General features: G+C 32.4%; 2 protein-coding genes across 2 annotated transcripts; both read left to right on the top strand.

Annotated features, from left to right (window-relative positions):
- Positions 1 to 3251: 3251 nt before the first annotated feature.
- LOC142538350 (uncharacterized) lies at positions 3252 to 7505 on the top strand. Its single transcript, XM_075643688.1, has 14 exons — positions 3252 to 3368; positions 3486 to 3536; positions 3765 to 3875; positions 3961 to 4080; positions 4484 to 4619; positions 5051 to 5221; positions 5353 to 5511; positions 5622 to 5728; positions 5989 to 6079; positions 6174 to 6315; positions 6401 to 6551; positions 6642 to 6758; positions 7137 to 7263; positions 7368 to 7505. The coding sequence occupies exons 1-14, from the start codon at positions 3289 to 3291 to the stop codon at positions 7503 to 7505; spliced, it is 1701 nt and encodes a 566-aa protein (XP_075499803.1). The 5' UTR covers positions 3252 to 3288.
- Positions 7506 to 9562: 2057 nt separating this feature from the next.
- Positions 9563 to 17273, top strand: LOC142538349 (uncharacterized). Its single transcript, XM_075643687.1, is given in 18 exon segments — positions 9563 to 9698; positions 9982 to 10033; positions 10181 to 10302; positions 10400 to 10450; positions 10698 to 10811; positions 10921 to 11040; positions 11269 to 11404; positions 11782 to 11952; positions 12088 to 12246; positions 12322 to 12428; positions 12944 to 13037; positions 13130 to 13271; positions 13615 to 13838; positions 13840 to 13961; positions 14435 to 14561; positions 14655 to 14900; positions 15084 to 15168; positions 16621 to 17273. Coding segments are annotated over 18 exon segments (2820 nt in total). The 5' UTR covers positions 9563 to 9603.
- Positions 17274 to 18501: the final 1228 nt, after the last annotated feature.

Below are 18501 nucleotides of genomic sequence, written 5' to 3'. Positions count from 1 at the left end.
CAGAATATTAAAAATGTTATAATTAAAATTTCAAAAAAATATTAATTAATTAAATATTAAACACTTATATTAAATTAATCAAATTAAAAACTAAAAAAAATAAAAAAAAATTGCTGGGCCACATGTGGAGCAGCTCGAGCTGCTCCAATCCAGCGCCAGTTTTGGTGCTGGATTGGAGTGAAAAATCATGGCACCACATTGGTGCCATGATTGGAGATGGTCTTAGTGTTATATGAGTGTGATTGAATTGGATTGAGTCGAATAAGGAAAAAAAATAAGAAATTCAATTCAAATTAAATATATTTTAGCTCGAAATTAAATATATTTGAGTTTGAGTTCAATTGGAAGCTAAAAAATATTAATATTTTTTGCTCGAATTTGATTTGATCTCGAAATATATTTATTTATAATATGTAACTACATTATATTAATATAAATATATTAAAGTTTGTGAGAGACTTGTGAAATATAGATCAAAATAATTTGGATTCGAGCTCGGTTTGAAAAAAGTTCGAACATTCTTGAATTCGACGGACGCAAGTTCGATAATTTCGAATATAAATCAAATATTTTTCGAATCGACTCAAAAAATTCACAAATAAACTTGATTTGTTACACGCACCCAGTACTGAACACAACATCACATAAAATTGAGGTCAAGGTTGTTGCTCAATAACTTATTGATTTTATGGGATAGTATCGTTTGGCTAGAACATTCTGTCCCGCGATTGTTGTTGATTTAATCTTATAATTTTATTTCAGTTGACATATTTTTGTTATTGACGAAAAATATTTAGAACATGTCTATTGTGATATTGTATCACATATCTATATTTTTTTATATATGTTGATACGATTCATATTTTTAGTGAAAAATAATAATTTTGACATTAAAAAATAATATTTTTTCATGAGTTAGGTCGAGTCAAACTTTCGGAATAAACACTTCTTTACAAAAATTCTTAATAACGAGACTTAGTTGTTTATTGAAAGTTTACTAATTGTATAATTTGCAGAGGCATGCATATGCCACGTTCCGGCGCGGCGGAGGCGCACCATGTACAATTCATCATCCATGCATTAAATCGATTTCAATGACACCTCTAACATATATTAATATTTTAGTGATTGATTTTCTTTTGGAAATCCCAATTATGTAAATTTCCTAATGATCAATATCACATTTGTAAGAACGGGTCAAAAGTTTAGTCGATTACAATAATAAATTCAGATTTCCTAATGATTCAATGCATTCATTAATTTTCTTTTACCCTTTTTCTCATGCATATAAAATTTCATCCTTTCCCCTTCGGAATAAAATGAAAATTCAAACCAATTCTGCGCACCACTCTCGTGTTACTACAGATCTTCAACTAAACTCCTCTCTTTCATTTCTCTATTTAAAAGGTACCTTTTTCATAATTTCTTTTTAATGTTTTCTTAAACAGAATATCGATTTCTCGAGCAAAACCAATTTTTTTTTTGACAAAGATTTCATGGGATATTCATATCATTTTTTTTTCAATATTACAAAAAGTTCTGCTTATTCTGCTAACATTTTCATGACAATCTGCAGACTGAAACAAAAGAAATGGAAGGGCTCTCGGCGAGGGATCCAAAGTTTATAACACAGTAGTTGTTTATACTTAATTAGTGCCGTTCAAATTTTTTACGGGTAAGAACGCAACAAACGCTTCTGTTTTTGAATCATTTAGAGCTTTCACATACGATTTTTATTTCAATTTCATAAAAGTGATAAATGGAGATGGAACTCGTGATGGTTTAATCATTGAAAACTGGATTAAAAAAAAGTAAATGTTTATGATCAATTTTATTAAGAATATTTCTTGAAAGGTGGTAACATGAAATTCTGTGATTTTATTAATATACGTCACAATCATCTCATAATTGTATAAAGTTCATAATTGTATAAAGCAATTAATTATATGTATTTTCTATTTATGTAATCAAAAGGTTGTAAAGTTTTAATAAGTAATAAAAATTAATTATAAATTATTTTGAATGAATAGACATCTCAAAGATGGTAATAATTAAATTAAGAATTAATTTAAAATTTATTAAATTTCAAAATAGTTAATTCAAGTATACTTTCGAAAAATCATTTATGACACGATATTTCACAAATACAGAATTCTTAGATATAACTTCTACATAATATTTTTCCAAAAGCATAAAAAAAGTCGTTATTCACACGAATATACATACATAATCACATATATATACATAAAAAAAAGTTGGAAATTTTTATCATTTTACCAAAATGTTTTCGTAATCCCAATATGTATATATATTGATTACAACCTTTTGATTACATAAATAGAAAATACATATGTATCACCAACTTAATAAATTCTTACATAAGATGCATGATATCAACAGTAAAAAAATTATTTAATAAACAACATAAATAAATCACAATTTTCAATATGATATCCCAAAATATATCTTCTCAAAATATTAAAAAACTCTACCAACCATTACCAACATTTTTAATAAATTAAGAAGTTTTAATCTGCTTTCTACCTATTATTATTGATTAAACCACTTGACCCTCCCACTTAATCGTTACCTGATTCTGGTTCATTAATGATGATAGTTAGGAACACACACATATGGCTTTGTGTGTGTGTGTGTATATATATATATATATATATATATATAACCATGCTATTTGACTCTCCACAATGTCCAGGAAGCTAGCTAATACACAAGAATGGGAACATTACAGCGCTGGAAATCAATTTTCACGTGGATCGGAATATTTTCAGTACTGCTATTATTTACATTTACCGATTCCCAAAACGTGACCAGGTGCGAACTTCGATTAGTTGTATGAATGTATCGATAGATCGCAAGTTTGATTTGGTGCACGTATATACCATATAGATGATGGACTCGATTTGTTTTCACAGAATTTGACAAAAATAAATGAATACATATAAATTTTTAATTTTCTAAATTTCTTGAATCTCTATACGTGTTCCGATGATTGCGCACTAAACGTGGTTAATCTCAATGGCAGACTATCAATAACAGAAGGTGGCACTGAAGATGTTTCGCAATCTCAGGGAGTGCATTTGTTTCCACAGGGTCAACAAGTACGTATAAATTTATTAGCATTACTTCAAAAATAATATATTTTTTCTTACATAAAAATATAATGTTATCCAAATTCTAATTTGATGAACAATAAATAATGTATAATATAAAGTTTAATATACGTGACAGGTGGTACTGAATAATGGCATCGTTAATGTTACATTTTCCATGGTTGGCCATGTGACCAGCATAACGTATAAAGAGAGTGACAATTTGCTTGAAGCCCAAAATGAAGAATATGATCGGGGGTACGTACTCGCGAATTTATTCGGTTTAATTTCACTTCATGATATCAAATTAATGTTTATTTATCTCTCTTATATTATTATACGAGGTCTTAAATTTGTGAAAATTTAAATTGATAGCTATTGGAGTGTCGTATGGAACAAACCAGGAGAAAAAACTTCAATGGAGAGGTACGTATCCAATTATACCTTAATAACTTCCTCTGATAATGCAAATTGAATCGGAAAGTTCAGGTTGAGTCAGATCGATCGAGAACCCCATATGTTATAGGAGAGAAGATTTGATTTTATCATACGATGTTATAAAAATGATCGGGTTTTAGATTAAATTTGTAACGGCATACCGCGGCCCATAGGTCAGCTTCTCCAGGCCTGATGTTCATTTTCTCTAACAATAAGGTTACAAGGAAACTATAGAGTAATAGTGCAAAATCCAGAGAAAACGGAGATTTCGTTCGCAACAACATGGACAGTTGGTAGTGCGAAAGTTCCTTTAAATGTTGATAAAAGGTAACAAATATTCTAAGTTCTACCAATTGTTGGAATCTAAATTCTACTAATTATTACAACTTTCTGATAAGTATCGAATATATAGGTTTGTAATGTTGCGAGGCGCCCCTGGATTCTACACTTACACTGTGCTCGAGAAGCACAAAGGGTGGCCAGCGTTGGACATCCAAATAGCTAGAGTTGTGTTCAAGCTTCAAGAAAATAAGTACGTACAAAGATTGCATTTATTTCCCACCTTTTCTTTTCATAATTGATCACATTAAATTGGTCAAAGTTTTCATTCAACATAATTAAGCCATATAAGCATGAATGAACTTGTATATAACGTTGGGTATAGATCAAACTACCATTGGGATACGACATCATCCAACAATTCACACTTATTTTTATGCTCGGGGTCAAATAAATTTTAATGCACCCCATATGTTAGAATAAATAAAGATCATTTGATGCAACCCTAGGGTTATATCGAGACTAGCATCTCATGCATTAAGCATCATTTTGATTGTTTTGTTGGAGATTTCTGTAGCTTTAATATGAAGTTTACTATATTTCATGTTTGGTTGAAGTGAAACTATATATAATCGATCGAGTCCGTGTATGTATAGGTTTCACTACATGTCTATGTCGGATGAGAGGCAAAGGTTCATGCCAATGCCAATAGACCGCAGAAATGGCCAAGTTCTTGGGTATAAAGAAGCTGTTCTCTTGACAAATCCAACCAATCCAGAATTTAAAGGAGAGGTAGTATTTTTTCTAGGGTTGTTTCTCCAACATAGGTGTAAATAACATTACCGTGAGAGATCATATCCACATTAATTTTTTTTCATAATATTGGTTTTTTTAAAACTATCATTTTAATCATGTATACTCCTTTCATATTGCTAGGAATTTTTTTAAAATTAAATCGTCCAATTGATGATTAATAATATATTTTTATAGAGTGAACTTGCATACAAACTAGTGATTAATGAAGTTTATCGTACTACTTCGAGACACTTAAGGAACATTCTATGACATATATTGATTATTACATTTTTTATAGCCTTCAATCATTAAATGTCACGCGAACCCCATATAATTATATGAATTCACTCGTAATCAGTCTCCTAAATTTACGTATCTTATGGAACCTTGCATGGATTATGCGTCGTCGTTACGGTCGTCATATTTAGGTGGACGACAAGTATCTGTACTCATGTGATAACAAAGATAACAAGGTTCATGGATGGATAAGAGATGATTTAGGTGTGGGAATGTGGATGATAACGCCCAGCATCGAGTTCAAAACTGGTGGCCCTTTAAAACAAGATCTCACCTCTCATGTTGGCCCTACTATGCTCTCTGTAAGTACTTTGTCTACTTTGATAACTCATATATATAGATAGATAGATATAGTTTTTATATATATTAATGTTTGTTATTCTTAATGTTTCAAGAGTGTGGCCAAGGAGACCAATTATTCTCGTACATGTAGGTATTTATAAGCCCACATTATGCTGGGGAAGATCTTGCTCTCAAATTTGAGGCAGAAGAATATTGGAAAAAAGTTCTAGGTCCCGTTTTTGTTTACCTCAACTCCGACATTTCAGCCAAGACCAACCCGTCGGTACTTTGGGACGACGCCAAGCAGAGGGTACGTACACAAGTGTATTTCCCTTAATCCACATTTAAGTGCGCGGCTAAAACGATGATTATATTTATATAGAAGAAAACATGAAATATTATTTTGGTGGTGTTACACAGATGTCGAAGGAGGTCGCTAGCTGGCCTTATGATTTTCCTGTTTCGAACGACTTTCTTAAATCCAACCAAAGAGGTTCAGTAAGCGGCCAACTACTTGTTAATGACAGGTAAGTTCAACTGGAAAAAAGACAATTTTTATCTTGTAAATTGGAGTCTAGTCCTCTAATTAATTAAAATTAAATCATAGAAAATCCAATTTAAGCCAACTTATATATGGTACTGATTTTACCATTTTCCGCTAATTTGGCTACCTAACTTAATATAAGAACATCGATCATGACTATTGCACGATGAATTATCATTGTAAATTCAATATTCTTGAGCCCAAATAAACATTTTAATAAAAGGTATGAATATATTCGTGTAGATACATAAATAAAGAACCTGTGCCAGCCACATCGGCTTATGTTGGATTGGCAGCCGTAGGGGATCCAGGCTCATGGCAAAATGAAAGCAAGGTTAATTAATTATATCTCACTTTCCTCCATCGAGATTATTCATAAAATTTTTTTAAAAAATGGAACTATTTTGAAATATGTACTTTTGCTTTAGGGTTATCAATTCTGGACACAAACGGACAGTGATGGAAATTTCTTGATCAAGAATGTGATCCCCGGAACATACAGCTTGTTTGCATGGGTCACTGGAACAGTTGGAGATTACAAACACCCTACGGACATCATCGTCGAGCCAGGTTATTTTGAATGCTCTCTATATTTTTCTTGTCAAATCCTACATATATTTTGGTTAAATAAATCATGTCCAATATTGAATTCTAGGCTCAAATATTAAGCTGAAGAATGCCGTTTTTGAGGCTCCAAGGATCGGTCCTACGCTGTGGGAGATCGGAATCCCTGATCGAACGGCTGCTGAGTTTTTTATCCCCGATCCAGTATATAAGATGCATCCATATAAAATTTACACAGAAAGGTTTTTATCAAATTAAAACAATACAATATTTATCGTTGAAGCCCTCATAAATAGCCACTGGGACATCATTATTCTCTTCATGATTTTCAGGTTCAGACAATACGGGTTATGGGCTCGTTATACAGACTTGTATCCCACATCTGATCTAGTGTATACTATTGGAAAAAGCAATTACAGGAAAGACTGGTTTTTTTCGCACGTCACAAGGTATGAGAAAACTATATAATATTTAATAAATAGGGAAATTGTCCAAATCGATCCTCTAGGTTGGTCTAATCTTGTTTTTGGTCCTCTGATATTCTCATTGCAGTCTTGGTGCAAAAACTTTATTTCTAAAGTGGCACCGATCGTTGCTAATCTTGAGCCTGATATTGACGAAATGTCTGGAACCATATCATCTCTTCGGTAAAACCGAACAAAATTATAAAAGAAACGAAGTTATTACATTGAGATCGAAAAGAGACTAATTAAAGGATCTAAATCAAAATTAGGTCAACTTATAGTTCCAACTATTTTTCCTTAATGATACAAACTTGATAAATTGTTTTTCGAAATGTGTTGGATTGTGTAAAAAACGAAATTCAGGAAAATAGGAGACAAACAATATGAAACAACTACATGGAGAATTTTGTTCGACCTCGAAAATGTTGACAAAGAAGCAAACTACACTCTCCAGCTAGCCCTTGCATCAGCTAATGGAGCCGAATTACAAGTACGAAAACATACATATCAACATGATTGAGATATTAATCTATAACAATTAAACCATATATATTAAATTATTTATGATTTGGATTACTGTATTTTTTTTTCAAGGTACGTATCAACGATGAAAAATCGCCTCCGCATTTTACAACCACATTGATAGGCAATGATAATGCACTCGCGAGGCATGGCATCCATGGCTTGTACCATTTTTACAGTATCGACATTGCAGGGAAGTCGACTAGTTGATGGCATGAATACAATTTTCTTGACTCAAGCAGTAAACTTGGGGCCATTTAGAGAGGTTATGTACGATTATATCCGTCTAGAAGGACCAGCAGCTTAGGATGGCTAATAACACAAACCATTTTGTTATAAATAAGCTGCGTATGGTATGATTTGCAAATAATGATCACAGAAATATATATATGATCTATTAAATTAACATTTGGTGTATTATTTTTTGAAGAGTTAATTTTTGTTAAAGGAGTTTGATGTACAATTCTAGAGTGATGCTATATGTAAATCGATATTTGTACATCAATTTTTACAACACACAAAATTCAATACAAAAATTCAATTTATCAAAATCTCACTATATATTGAATATAGAATCTTGCGATATAACAATAAAATCTCGCGATATAATGATTGTAAATATCGTTGTAACGATATAATGGTTGTACATTTAGCATTATTTTTGATATTCTAATATATTTTATGCTAAAGCATGTACTTTTTTTCTCAAAAAAAAAAAAAATCATCCCCGGAGAGTGGGAATTAGACAGATCTCCACCTGTGTATAAATCAAAAGACCGGAATGGGACTAATCCTAACCTCCGCAGCCTGATTCCCTTCCCTATAGAAGTGTGTGAAGAGGCATGGAATTCCTCGTAGCAAGACTTTAATTGCAGTAACTATATGCTCCAACTCCCAAGCTACTTGCATCGAATAAATGACATAACAGCAACTTGCGAGTCTGTCTCAATCAAAACTGGAATTTTTTTTAAAAATCTTTGCAAAAACAAATCTCCTTCCCAAACGCGCAAACTCATTAAATGACCACAATAAGTTCCCATAAGAATATATCAAAGCCTTCCAATTGTGATTAGTCTGTTAACTTTTCTTCTTCATTTTTTATTTTTTTTAACAATTTTATTATTTTTTTCTACGTGGCGTGATGTGTCTAGTGTCACATACTTAAATCTAAAAAGAGCAAAATTGACAAAAAAATACAAAAATTACCATAAAAATGAAAGAAAAATCAATTTGATAATATAACTGAACAAAATCACAAAGCGTCTCCCTATGTTGTATGATGTGAATTCATCCCGATGGCTGGTTAAGGTTACGACATGGTAAAAAATGAACTTGCCATCTATTGATATTTTGTAAAATTAACGTTAGTTTACGAATCTTTAGGATTGTCAAGTGTACATATATAATTTTTAACAAAAATTAATTTACAGAATGCTAGCCTATCGTGAAGTAAAATCGATCAAATTCATGGTGTTCAACAACTAATTATTTTGTGATTACGAACCACGTACATAAAATCTTATTCCAATTAATGAATTGTATTTCATGATCATTATTTTAAGTTTGACCATATGGCTGTCTATTATGAGCGAACGAAAAGTTTTCTTTTCTATCAATGCCTTTTCATTGTGACATAAAAAATAATTTAAAAATAATCATACGCCTCCAACGATAAATTCATGCAATGGATTGAAGACACACACATATATTAAGAGGATTTATACTTTTTGATTATTATATATAAAAAAATTAGTGGTGCATGTAACCATTAATTATTTTTTCGCATTTGTATTATTCAAAATTGTTGCTAGAATCTGGAAAATAGTCAAGGATATTAATTTTAGATTTCCATTTATGCATGACGGATGATGGATGAATCTATTCTGAATCGGATGAAAGATTACAAAATCACTTAATTTAATACCGTACGAATAAATTATATTTCCCATTTTATCATGACTAGATATCTAGCATTTCTGCTTCAAAATAATATAGAAAATTCAAATCTAATTTGAATAACCTCTCGATCTTGTTTATATAGAGTACAAGCCCTTCGTAAATTCTTCATTTCTATGCACTTCTTTTAGGTACCCTTTCTTTTCTTCTACATCTCCTATCAATGAATTCGTGGGTGAAATCAGTTAAAATTTCTTTACGAAAGGTCTAAACAAATTGAGAACGTCATGTAATATATTCAAAGTAAAGAAAATCAAGAACTGAAAAGAAGAATGATTTGCCTTGTGCAACACCGGCCAGAATGATCGCTACGACATCTTTTTACCTGGCTAATCTGGTGATATTTGTTAAAATGGGAACGTGGCGGATCGAGAGGCGGCTCAATTTCACTTTTTGGTGGATGAGAGTTGTAACACAACTATTCTTTGTACTTGGTGACATTCGAGGGTGAGTACTTGAAAAATATACTCTTGATCTCTTTCTTTAGCTAGGGTTTTCGCTCGCGGTTCATGTTTCTCTATAATTGTCCACTTAGGTTATAATTGTACATCAATATATATTTTTTATGAAATTAGATTAATGCATATATATACCATTAATTAGCTAGTTATTTGTGACTTAATAAAACGTGAGACGACTCGACAAATTTTCTATTATTTTTCCATGTCATGCATAAATTCGATTTGTACGTACGTAGTGCAATCTTTAATTTTTTGTTTTAAAATTTCAGACAAGCAAGGCAGGAGACTTATGGAGTGCGATTACTTCAACAAGATCAACAAGTAAAAATAATTAGACTAGCTCTTTCCCTTATAAAATCATATTTACTGGTCGATTGAATACATGCGATACCCGAGATTAGCCCAGTGTATTTTCCGAATCGAGTTTCTCGATCAATATATATACATACGATTGAAATTGTGTGGCAGGTGCTATTGTATAATGGCATTATTAGCATCACGTTGACAGCACCCGCTGGAGTGCTGACCAGCGTCACGTATAATGGGAGTCATAATTTGCTTGAAACTCGAAATTCAGACGATAATAGAGGGTACGTCTACAATTTTATTTATTATATATATATATATATATATATATAACTTTATTTTCTAAGAAAAAATATTAAATCGGCTCCGTTAAATTGATAGGTATTGGGATGTTATCTGGAACATACCAGGCGACCATGGTCGGATGGACAAGTAAATACGCTCTATCATGTCCTAATATACAAATTTATATTTACAAAGTTTAATGTATAAATTCTTTTTTTTCCTTGGTTCGAAAATTTTAGGTTGTTCAACCCAGTGAACATCGAATCATATGTTTTTTTTTTTTTGAATTTGTCGAAATTCATAAATGACGATGTTTACTTTGAACAAATCAAAAGTACGTGACACATAAAGTTGAAGAAATGTAAGCATAAATGGAAAATCCCTTATTTTGTAGGTTTCTTGGGACAAGCTACAACGTAATACTACAAGATGAAAATCAAACCGAAATTTCGTTCACCAGGACATGGGCAGTTGGTAGTGAAAAAGTCCCTTTAAATATCGACAAAAGGTACGTAATTAAGATATATTTTTATAATCTCTAATTAAAATTTATATGAAAATGAAACCTTAATTAAATTCGATTTCTTAAGTTTGATCACTTTCTTGTTTCTATGCAGATTTGTAATGTTCCGTGACTCCCCTGGATTCTATACGTATGCTGTGCTTGAGAAGCTCGAAGGATGGCCAGCTTTCGACATCCAAGAAGGGCGATTTTTGTTGAAGCTTCAAGAAAACATGTAACTACCATTTTGTTTTTATGTGTGATCCTATATACGAACTTTCCTACTCCTTACCCAAAAAATAGTCTTAGTAATTTAGTAGGAAATGTAGTTTTATAATATATATATTTGATGGTGTGTGATTTTTAAAAATATAATAAGATGTCTCTTTTATATTCCATATTATTTCGGATATTGAAAATTTTAATTGATTTATGCTGTACACCTACTTGCATATACGAATAGGTTCCACTACATGGCCATGTCGGATGTAAGGCAAAGGGTTATGCCAATGCCAATAGATCGCGTTACAGGAACGGTACTCGATTATCCCGAAGCTGTTCTACTCACTAATCCAACCAATCCGGAGCTCAAAGGAGAGGTTAGAAATAATCCTCTCGATGATTAGCAAATAAATTGATGGAGATCAATTTCAAATTTGGTCTTGCTGAAATAAACTGACATCCATTTAATTTTATTCAATTTTTTGGACAAATTGTTGGTTTGGCGCCAGACGTGTCTTGTCAGCAATTTTAGGTGCCCTGTCATCAATATCACATGTCGAGTTAGTATTTAGATGAATTTTTTTTACAAAATGAATAAAATAAATCAAATCTTGCACCAAGACCAAATTTTAATTGATCAAGTGAACAAATTTTGCTTCCCCACCACCCCCCTACTAATATAATAATATTCATTATTTGTTCTATGGAATCTAACATGGACCATACATACATTGGTGTTACGATTATGTCGTAGGTGGACGATAAATATCTGTACTCATGTGATAACAAAGATAACAAGGTTCATGGATGGATAAGAGATGATTTAGGTGTGGGAATGTGGATGATAACGCCCAGCATCGAGTTCAAAACTGGTGGCCCTTTAAAACAAGATCTCACCTCTCATGTTGGCCCTACTATGCTCTCCGTAAGTTGTTTGTCACACATCAATTCTTAAAAATCATACGACTGTGACCATATTTTTAGTTTTTTAGTTTGTTCTTCGCGCGTGGCGTATATGTAGTTTGTGATGGAAATTAAAAAGATTTTATTCATCGTGTAGATGTTTATTAGCACGCACTATGCGGGGGAAGATCTAGCTCTCAAATTCAAGGCTGAAGAGTACTGGAAAAAGGTGTTCGGTCCTTTTCTGGTTTATTTCAACTCTGATGCTTTAGCCAAGGTGAATGCTTCGATACTTTGGGAGGATGCCAAAAAAAAGGTGCGTAAAAATGTGGTTTTTGAAGTACTTTCAAAGTTGAGGACGTTGTTTATATAATTTTGGAATACATATCAGGCGTCGGAGGAGGTTGGTAGTTGGCCATACGGTTCCCCTCTTTCAAAAGATTTCCTTAAATCCGATCAAAGGGGTGAGATAAGCGGCCAATTACATGTTTATGACAGGTATTTTGTGATGTGAGATGCTAATTAACTTGGCACACCAATGAAACAATAATTTAAATATAAAGTTAAGTACGGGTACATGTTAAGTAACGCAAAAACTTGTGTGAGACGGTTATGTTAAGTAACGGAAAAATTTGTGTGAGACGGTCTCACAGGTCGTTTTTTGTGAGACATATATATTTTATTTGGGTCATCCATAAAAAAGTATTACTTTTTATGTTAAGAGTATTACTTTTTATTATGAATATCGGTATGGTTGATCCGTCTCATGGATAAATATTCGTGAGACCGTCTCACAAGAGACCTACTCGTTAAGTAAATCATATCTAAGTAAAGAAAAACATAGATTATTAATTTATATAGGAATTTTTTTGGTTTAGTTGGGAGAGGAGACTGTTAAAATTCAGTCTCAAACTCGAGACAATGTCACAAACTTGGGACCTTGTTGCTAAATAATATACAAGTCATCGGGATTTAGAACGAATTAAATTTCATACAAAAATTACATTTTTTAGGTACGTAAATAAAGATACACCCGGAGCTGGAGCTGGAGCTTATGTTGGATTAGCAACCCCAGGAGAACCGGGGTCGTGGCAAAAAGAAAGCAAGGTTAATTAACTATATAATTTAACTTTTTTTTAAAATCACAAATCATTAAATATCATTTATTTTTCTAGATTTAATATGTATTTGGGTATCAGGGCTATCAATTTTGGACACAAGCAGACACTGATGGAAATTTCTCGATTAAGAATGTGGTGCCTGGAACATATTCCCTCTTTGCATGGGTTCCAGGAATTATCGGAGACTACAAATATACTCCTAACATAACCATTTTTCCAGGTTTTTTCCCTGTATTTTTTTTACAAGTTTTTTCTAGGAAATGAAAATATATCGTTTTTGGTCCATCTTCTCGGATAATCTGTAATTTGTTTTCAGTAAAGAGAACGTTAAACAGGTTTTAAAGAGTGATTCTATATACACCAGGTGTATTTTTTGTTTAATATAATAATTCGCACAAACATCTCATCAATTAAAAAAAATATCTGGGATCTATCAATACTTTTTTTTTCCAGAGTGAGATGTTCGTGGGAATATATTATACAAATACAAAAACCCGGTTTTAAAAGGTACAGAAGTTGAATATGGATCAGTTAACAAATTTTGTTCTACGATTTTAATGCAGGATCTGATATCAAGCTAGAAAATGTGGTTTTTGAGCCACCAAGGAAAGGTCCTACACTATGGGAGATTGGAATCCCGGATCGTACGGCTTCTGAATTTTTCATCCCAGATCCAACTAACTATAAGAAACATTTGTACAAAAATGACACGGAAAAGCAAGTCCTCTCCGCATACAGAAATTTAATACGTTGTTAAATATGTTTAACATTATTCACATTTCACAATTTACAGGTTTAGACAATATGGATTATGGTATTGCTACAAGGATTTATACCCCGACGCTGATTTAAATTTCACCGTTGGAGAAAGTAACTACGAGAAAGATTGGTTTTTCGCTCACGTTACAAGGTATATTCGTCATTTTTTAGCATTTTAATCTCAATTTTTGATAATATATTGTAACACACTTAGTGTAGTTATCTTGCCAATAGTCTTCTTAATATGAAGTTTTTCTAAAGTAGAATCCGTAAATGTTTGTGCTAAAATATGGAGTTTTTTACAGGTTTGAACAAAATTTGGCCTGGATTTCATAACTTAGTTATTTATATATTTTTCTTGTATTTTTACTCATTTTCCGCCAGAACGATGACGTAAAGCCATCATTGTTGACAAGACACTGGATATTATTGAAATGTTATCGACAATTTCGTAAAAAAGATTAAAAGAACAAAATAAGTCAAATTACTGTACTAAGATAAAATTATGACTAATTAAATGACCCCCTACATGAAAAAATTTATTTTCCCCATTTTTGAAATAAGATAGATTTTATTAACAATGTGTATCAACTATTCATGAGTTAAAATTGTGCTGCAACTCAGGAAACTGGGATATCGTCAATACGAAGCAACAACATGGAGAATTTTGTTCGACCTTGAAAATGTCAAGAATGGAGCAAACTACACTCTGCAATTGGCCCTTGCATCGGCCAACGGTGCAGAATTACAAGTGCAAAAACACTCTTTTTTTAAACTACACTCTGCGATATATATTTATTTTCTTCTATCCATACTGATGACATCCTACTATATATTTTTCAAGGTACGTTTCAATGATCCAGAATTGCCTCCAGATTTTACAACAAACTTGATTGGCCAAGACAATGCAGTTGCGAGACATAGTATTCATGGATTATACCATCTCTATAGTATCGACATCGCAGGCTGTCGACTCGTTGATGGCAAGAACACCATATTCTTAACACAGGCAATGAACATGGGTCCGTTCAAAGAAGTCATGTACGATTATATCCGTTTCGAAGGACCTGCGGAGGCCCCATATACAGGAGTAACCAGTGGCGGAGCCAGAAATATAGCTCTGCCTGGGCTAGAATTTTAAACTCTACAATCTTTTAATATTTTAAATTGATATTGATAGGCTCATAATAGTTAGTATTTTTATTTTTATATTTCTCATTATTCCAACCTCCGATATGTTTAATTGATACATTTTTGTGTAATTTTATTGTAGGAGGAACTTTCGCGGTCTTGGAGAAGATTTGAGTTAAAAAAAGTGATGTTTATCACATTTGAAGTTTCCAAGATAGAGTTTGAAAGTGAATGACCAAACCAGAAGAAGTCCTGAAATAAGGCGTGGTCACGTCTTATGACGATACTTCAGCTACCAGAAAATTGCAAGAAGGGAAAATCTAAATAAAATATTATCTATTATTTTATATTTTATGGTTAGGGTTAATTAAGAGGTAATTAAGAGGTTAGTGGGCTTTTTAGCAAAAAAAGATTTAGACCCAAATGAGCACACTATTCACGTAACAAAAGGGAGGAGGCGGCAGGAAGAATTTTTCTCCAATTTTCATTCCAACATCTCACGAGAAGGGAAGAAGAAAAAGGGCGCATAAATTTTCTCTCCAACTCTCTCCCTATTTGGTTAAGTTTTATTTCTGATTTAAGAGCTATTTTTACTGTTTAATTTATCACTGTGTGGCATTTGTTCTTATAGTTAATATTCTTTTTATTCCAAGTACTTGTTGATTTATGATTTAATAATATGAATATTGTATATCGTTTAATCTGACAATTTAATTCGATGTATGATTTTCCACTGCTAACCATAAATTCATTGATCCGTAATTGTCATGAATGATTGGTATATGAGTAGCATAGATTAGATGTATTGTGCTATCATAATATATTTAATCTAAATAAATCGACGGAACTTAATCTTCCAATTGCAGCTATCTCGGTTGTTAGATTTTAGAATTAACTGTTTTCACGAAACGAAAATGCTATTTTTAATTAATATGGAACGCTATCGTGCCCAGTTAGTTATTGATAAGTTTTGACGGATGCTAGGTTCAGTCAATTAATTTAGAAAAACACAAGAATTTTAGCGGCTATCCCTATAATTCTAAGGTTAATTGCTTGGAACAACTTGAATAAATTATTTGTTTGCTGATGACCAGTGATATAATTAAATAGTAGAATCCCCTTGAATCAGATCTGTCTCATATTAAATTCTTTACTTTATCCTAGTTGATTAATTGTCATTTAAATTTATTGTTTTTCCATTCTTGAAGTATTTTAGTTTAGCATTTTATTTAAATTAATATCCCAAAATTCCCCCCTTTTTATTTGCATTTTTTACTCGAAAGAAATAATCTCCCGTTCCCTGTGGATTCGACCCTACTCACCATTATACTCATTTTTATTTAAAAGAGTAGGAATTAATTTAGTGGTCAACGACAGCACACCAAATTTTGGCGCCGTTGCCGGGGAACGGTGCAAGGTTATTTATTTTCGAGTTTTTTTTTTATTTTTTTTTTTGTGTGTCTCATTCTTCTTGTACAGGTGATTCATCAAGAAAAGAAGAATTTGAGAATTTTTTGTTGTGAAATACTCCGAGATGTTTCATCGACAAGTATTCACAAGTTTTGCCCAACAAAACGGAGAGCCATTTTATGCAGCATGGGAGAGATTCAATAATTTAGTAATTAAATTCAGGAATCATGATTTTTCTAACTATGTTCTTATTCGACTTTTTCTTAAAGGTTTGGATACAGTTACACGAAGATGGGTATTTAATGGAGCACTAACAACTGGTAGTCCACTACTTTGTCGACGTGAAGACAGTGTGATATATTTGCTAAATGATATGGCCGATTTTGACTACCATCAGTATTGGGATCCTTCGCTGCAGAGTTGGAGCCACCAATACACTCCAGAAATTAGCCAATCTGATTTTACAGACCAACCTTTCGAGCATCAAGAAGGTGAGGGATATAGTCTTGAAATAATCATAGGTCGATTGAATGACATGGTAAACAAGCGCGTGGCATTGAATGGGAAAACTGTTGAGCCTCAGTCTGAAGAAGTTTTGGAAGAAATATCACACGAAGATGAGGCACCAATGAAGTTGAGAGATGAACAAGCTCCTGAGACTATCGATTTGAGCTCGTCGATAATATTATCATACATACATCTAGGAGATCCTTGCCTTTCTCCATTGCCGATTTCAACAGATTTTGTTCTTCAAGAGCCAACGATGATACTCTCATCTCAGGCCTACTATTTAAAGTCACGTTTTGTTGAGGATACGAGCTTATATTGTATATATCAAGCCAAACTTGAGGGCACATGGAACCAAGACCCATTTATGGTGTCATATGACACTTACTTTGGGCGTCAGCCGCTCTTTGAATGATTGCTTTTGAGGGTCAAGCTGACGACTAAAAATCAAGCGCTATTGGGAGGCAACCCAAATTTTTTTGTTCTTATATTTTTATTTTTTTCAATTATTACAATTTTTGTTACCTTTGTGCAGAAGATGTCTTCTAACAAGGCGTGATCACGCCTTAAAAGAATATCACTTCTGCACCAAAAAAAAAAAATTAATTTTTTGCCCTAAACACAGTAGATGTCTTTTGACAAGGCGTGGTCACGCCCTGTCCGAAAACATCTTCTGAAAAAAAAATTTTTACTTTTCTTTTATTTAATCATATTTGTTCTCACCCCTTTCATATCTTCTCTCAACAGTTTCCATCATCGATCAACAATTTCTCCCGCCACAACAATAGAAAGCTTTGTTCTACGATGCCCAACATATTTCAGGGGAGTTCTCTAACTTTTCCTACTATTTTATCATTTTAGTTGAGCATCTATTTTTTGTCATTGAGGACAATGTCAAGTTTAGGTGTGAGAGTTTTTGATTTGATTGTGAGAAGTTTGACTTGACTCTGGGATTTTGATTTTTTTTAATTTATTTGATTTTTAGTATTTTGAATTATTTTTTTTCTGCATTTTAGTTTTAAAAAAAAAAAATCAAAGAGATAGTGACGTTGTTAGTTCCAAGCACCTAGTTCATTTGTTATCTCTTTCTTCTGAATCCTGATTGTCTCCGATGCGAAAAAAAAATGATGTTTTCTTTGCGTGCAAATGTTTTTGCATTCTCACTTTTGCATTATGAATAAGTTGCTCTTGATGATTGTTAGAGAGGACAAGTGTGTGGGATTTAACACAATTGTTATAATTTTTTTCTTGGTGAGCTTTGAGCCTATGAAACGAAAATGCTATTTTTAATAAATATGGAACGCTATCGTGCCCAGTTAGTTATTGATAAATTTTGACGGGATGCTGGGTTCAGTCAATTAATTTAGGAAAACACAAGAATTTTAGCGGCTATCCCTATAATTCTAAGGTTAATTGCTTGGAACAACTTGAATAAATTATTTGTTTGCTGATGACCAGTGATATAATTAAATAGTAGAATCCCCTTGAATCAGATCTGTCTCATATTAAATTCTTTACTTTATCCTAGTTGATTAATTGTCATTTAAATTTATTGTTTTTCCATTCTTGACGTATTTTAGTTTAGCATTTTATTTAAATTAATATCCCAAAATTCCCCCCTTTTTATTTGCATTTTTTACTCG

Source organism: Primulina tabacum, chromosome 3 (assembly GCF_025594145.1).
Source record: "Primulina tabacum isolate GXHZ01 chromosome 3, ASM2559414v2, whole genome shotgun sequence".
Classification (NCBI taxonomy): domain Eukaryota; kingdom Viridiplantae; phylum Streptophyta; class Magnoliopsida; order Lamiales; family Gesneriaceae; genus Primulina; species Primulina tabacum.
Note: the sequence above shows the minus strand (reverse complement) of the source record. Positions and strands in the feature narration are given on the sequence as shown.

Excerpts from the sequence above, each read along its gene's own strand:
- LOC142538350 (XM_075643688.1), top strand. The coding sequence starts at position 3,289 with ATGGTTGGCCATGTGACCAGCATAACGTATAAAGAGAGTGACAATTTG. Across the intron at positions 3,537-3,764 it reads GAAAAAACTTCAATGGAGAG|GTTACAAGGAAACTATAGAG; the intron begins GTACGTATCCAA and ends TCTAACAATAAG. Across the intron at positions 6,759-7,136 it reads TTTTTTTCGCACGTCACAAG|GAAAATAGGAGACAAACAAT; the intron begins GTATGAGAAAAC and ends AACGAAATTCAG.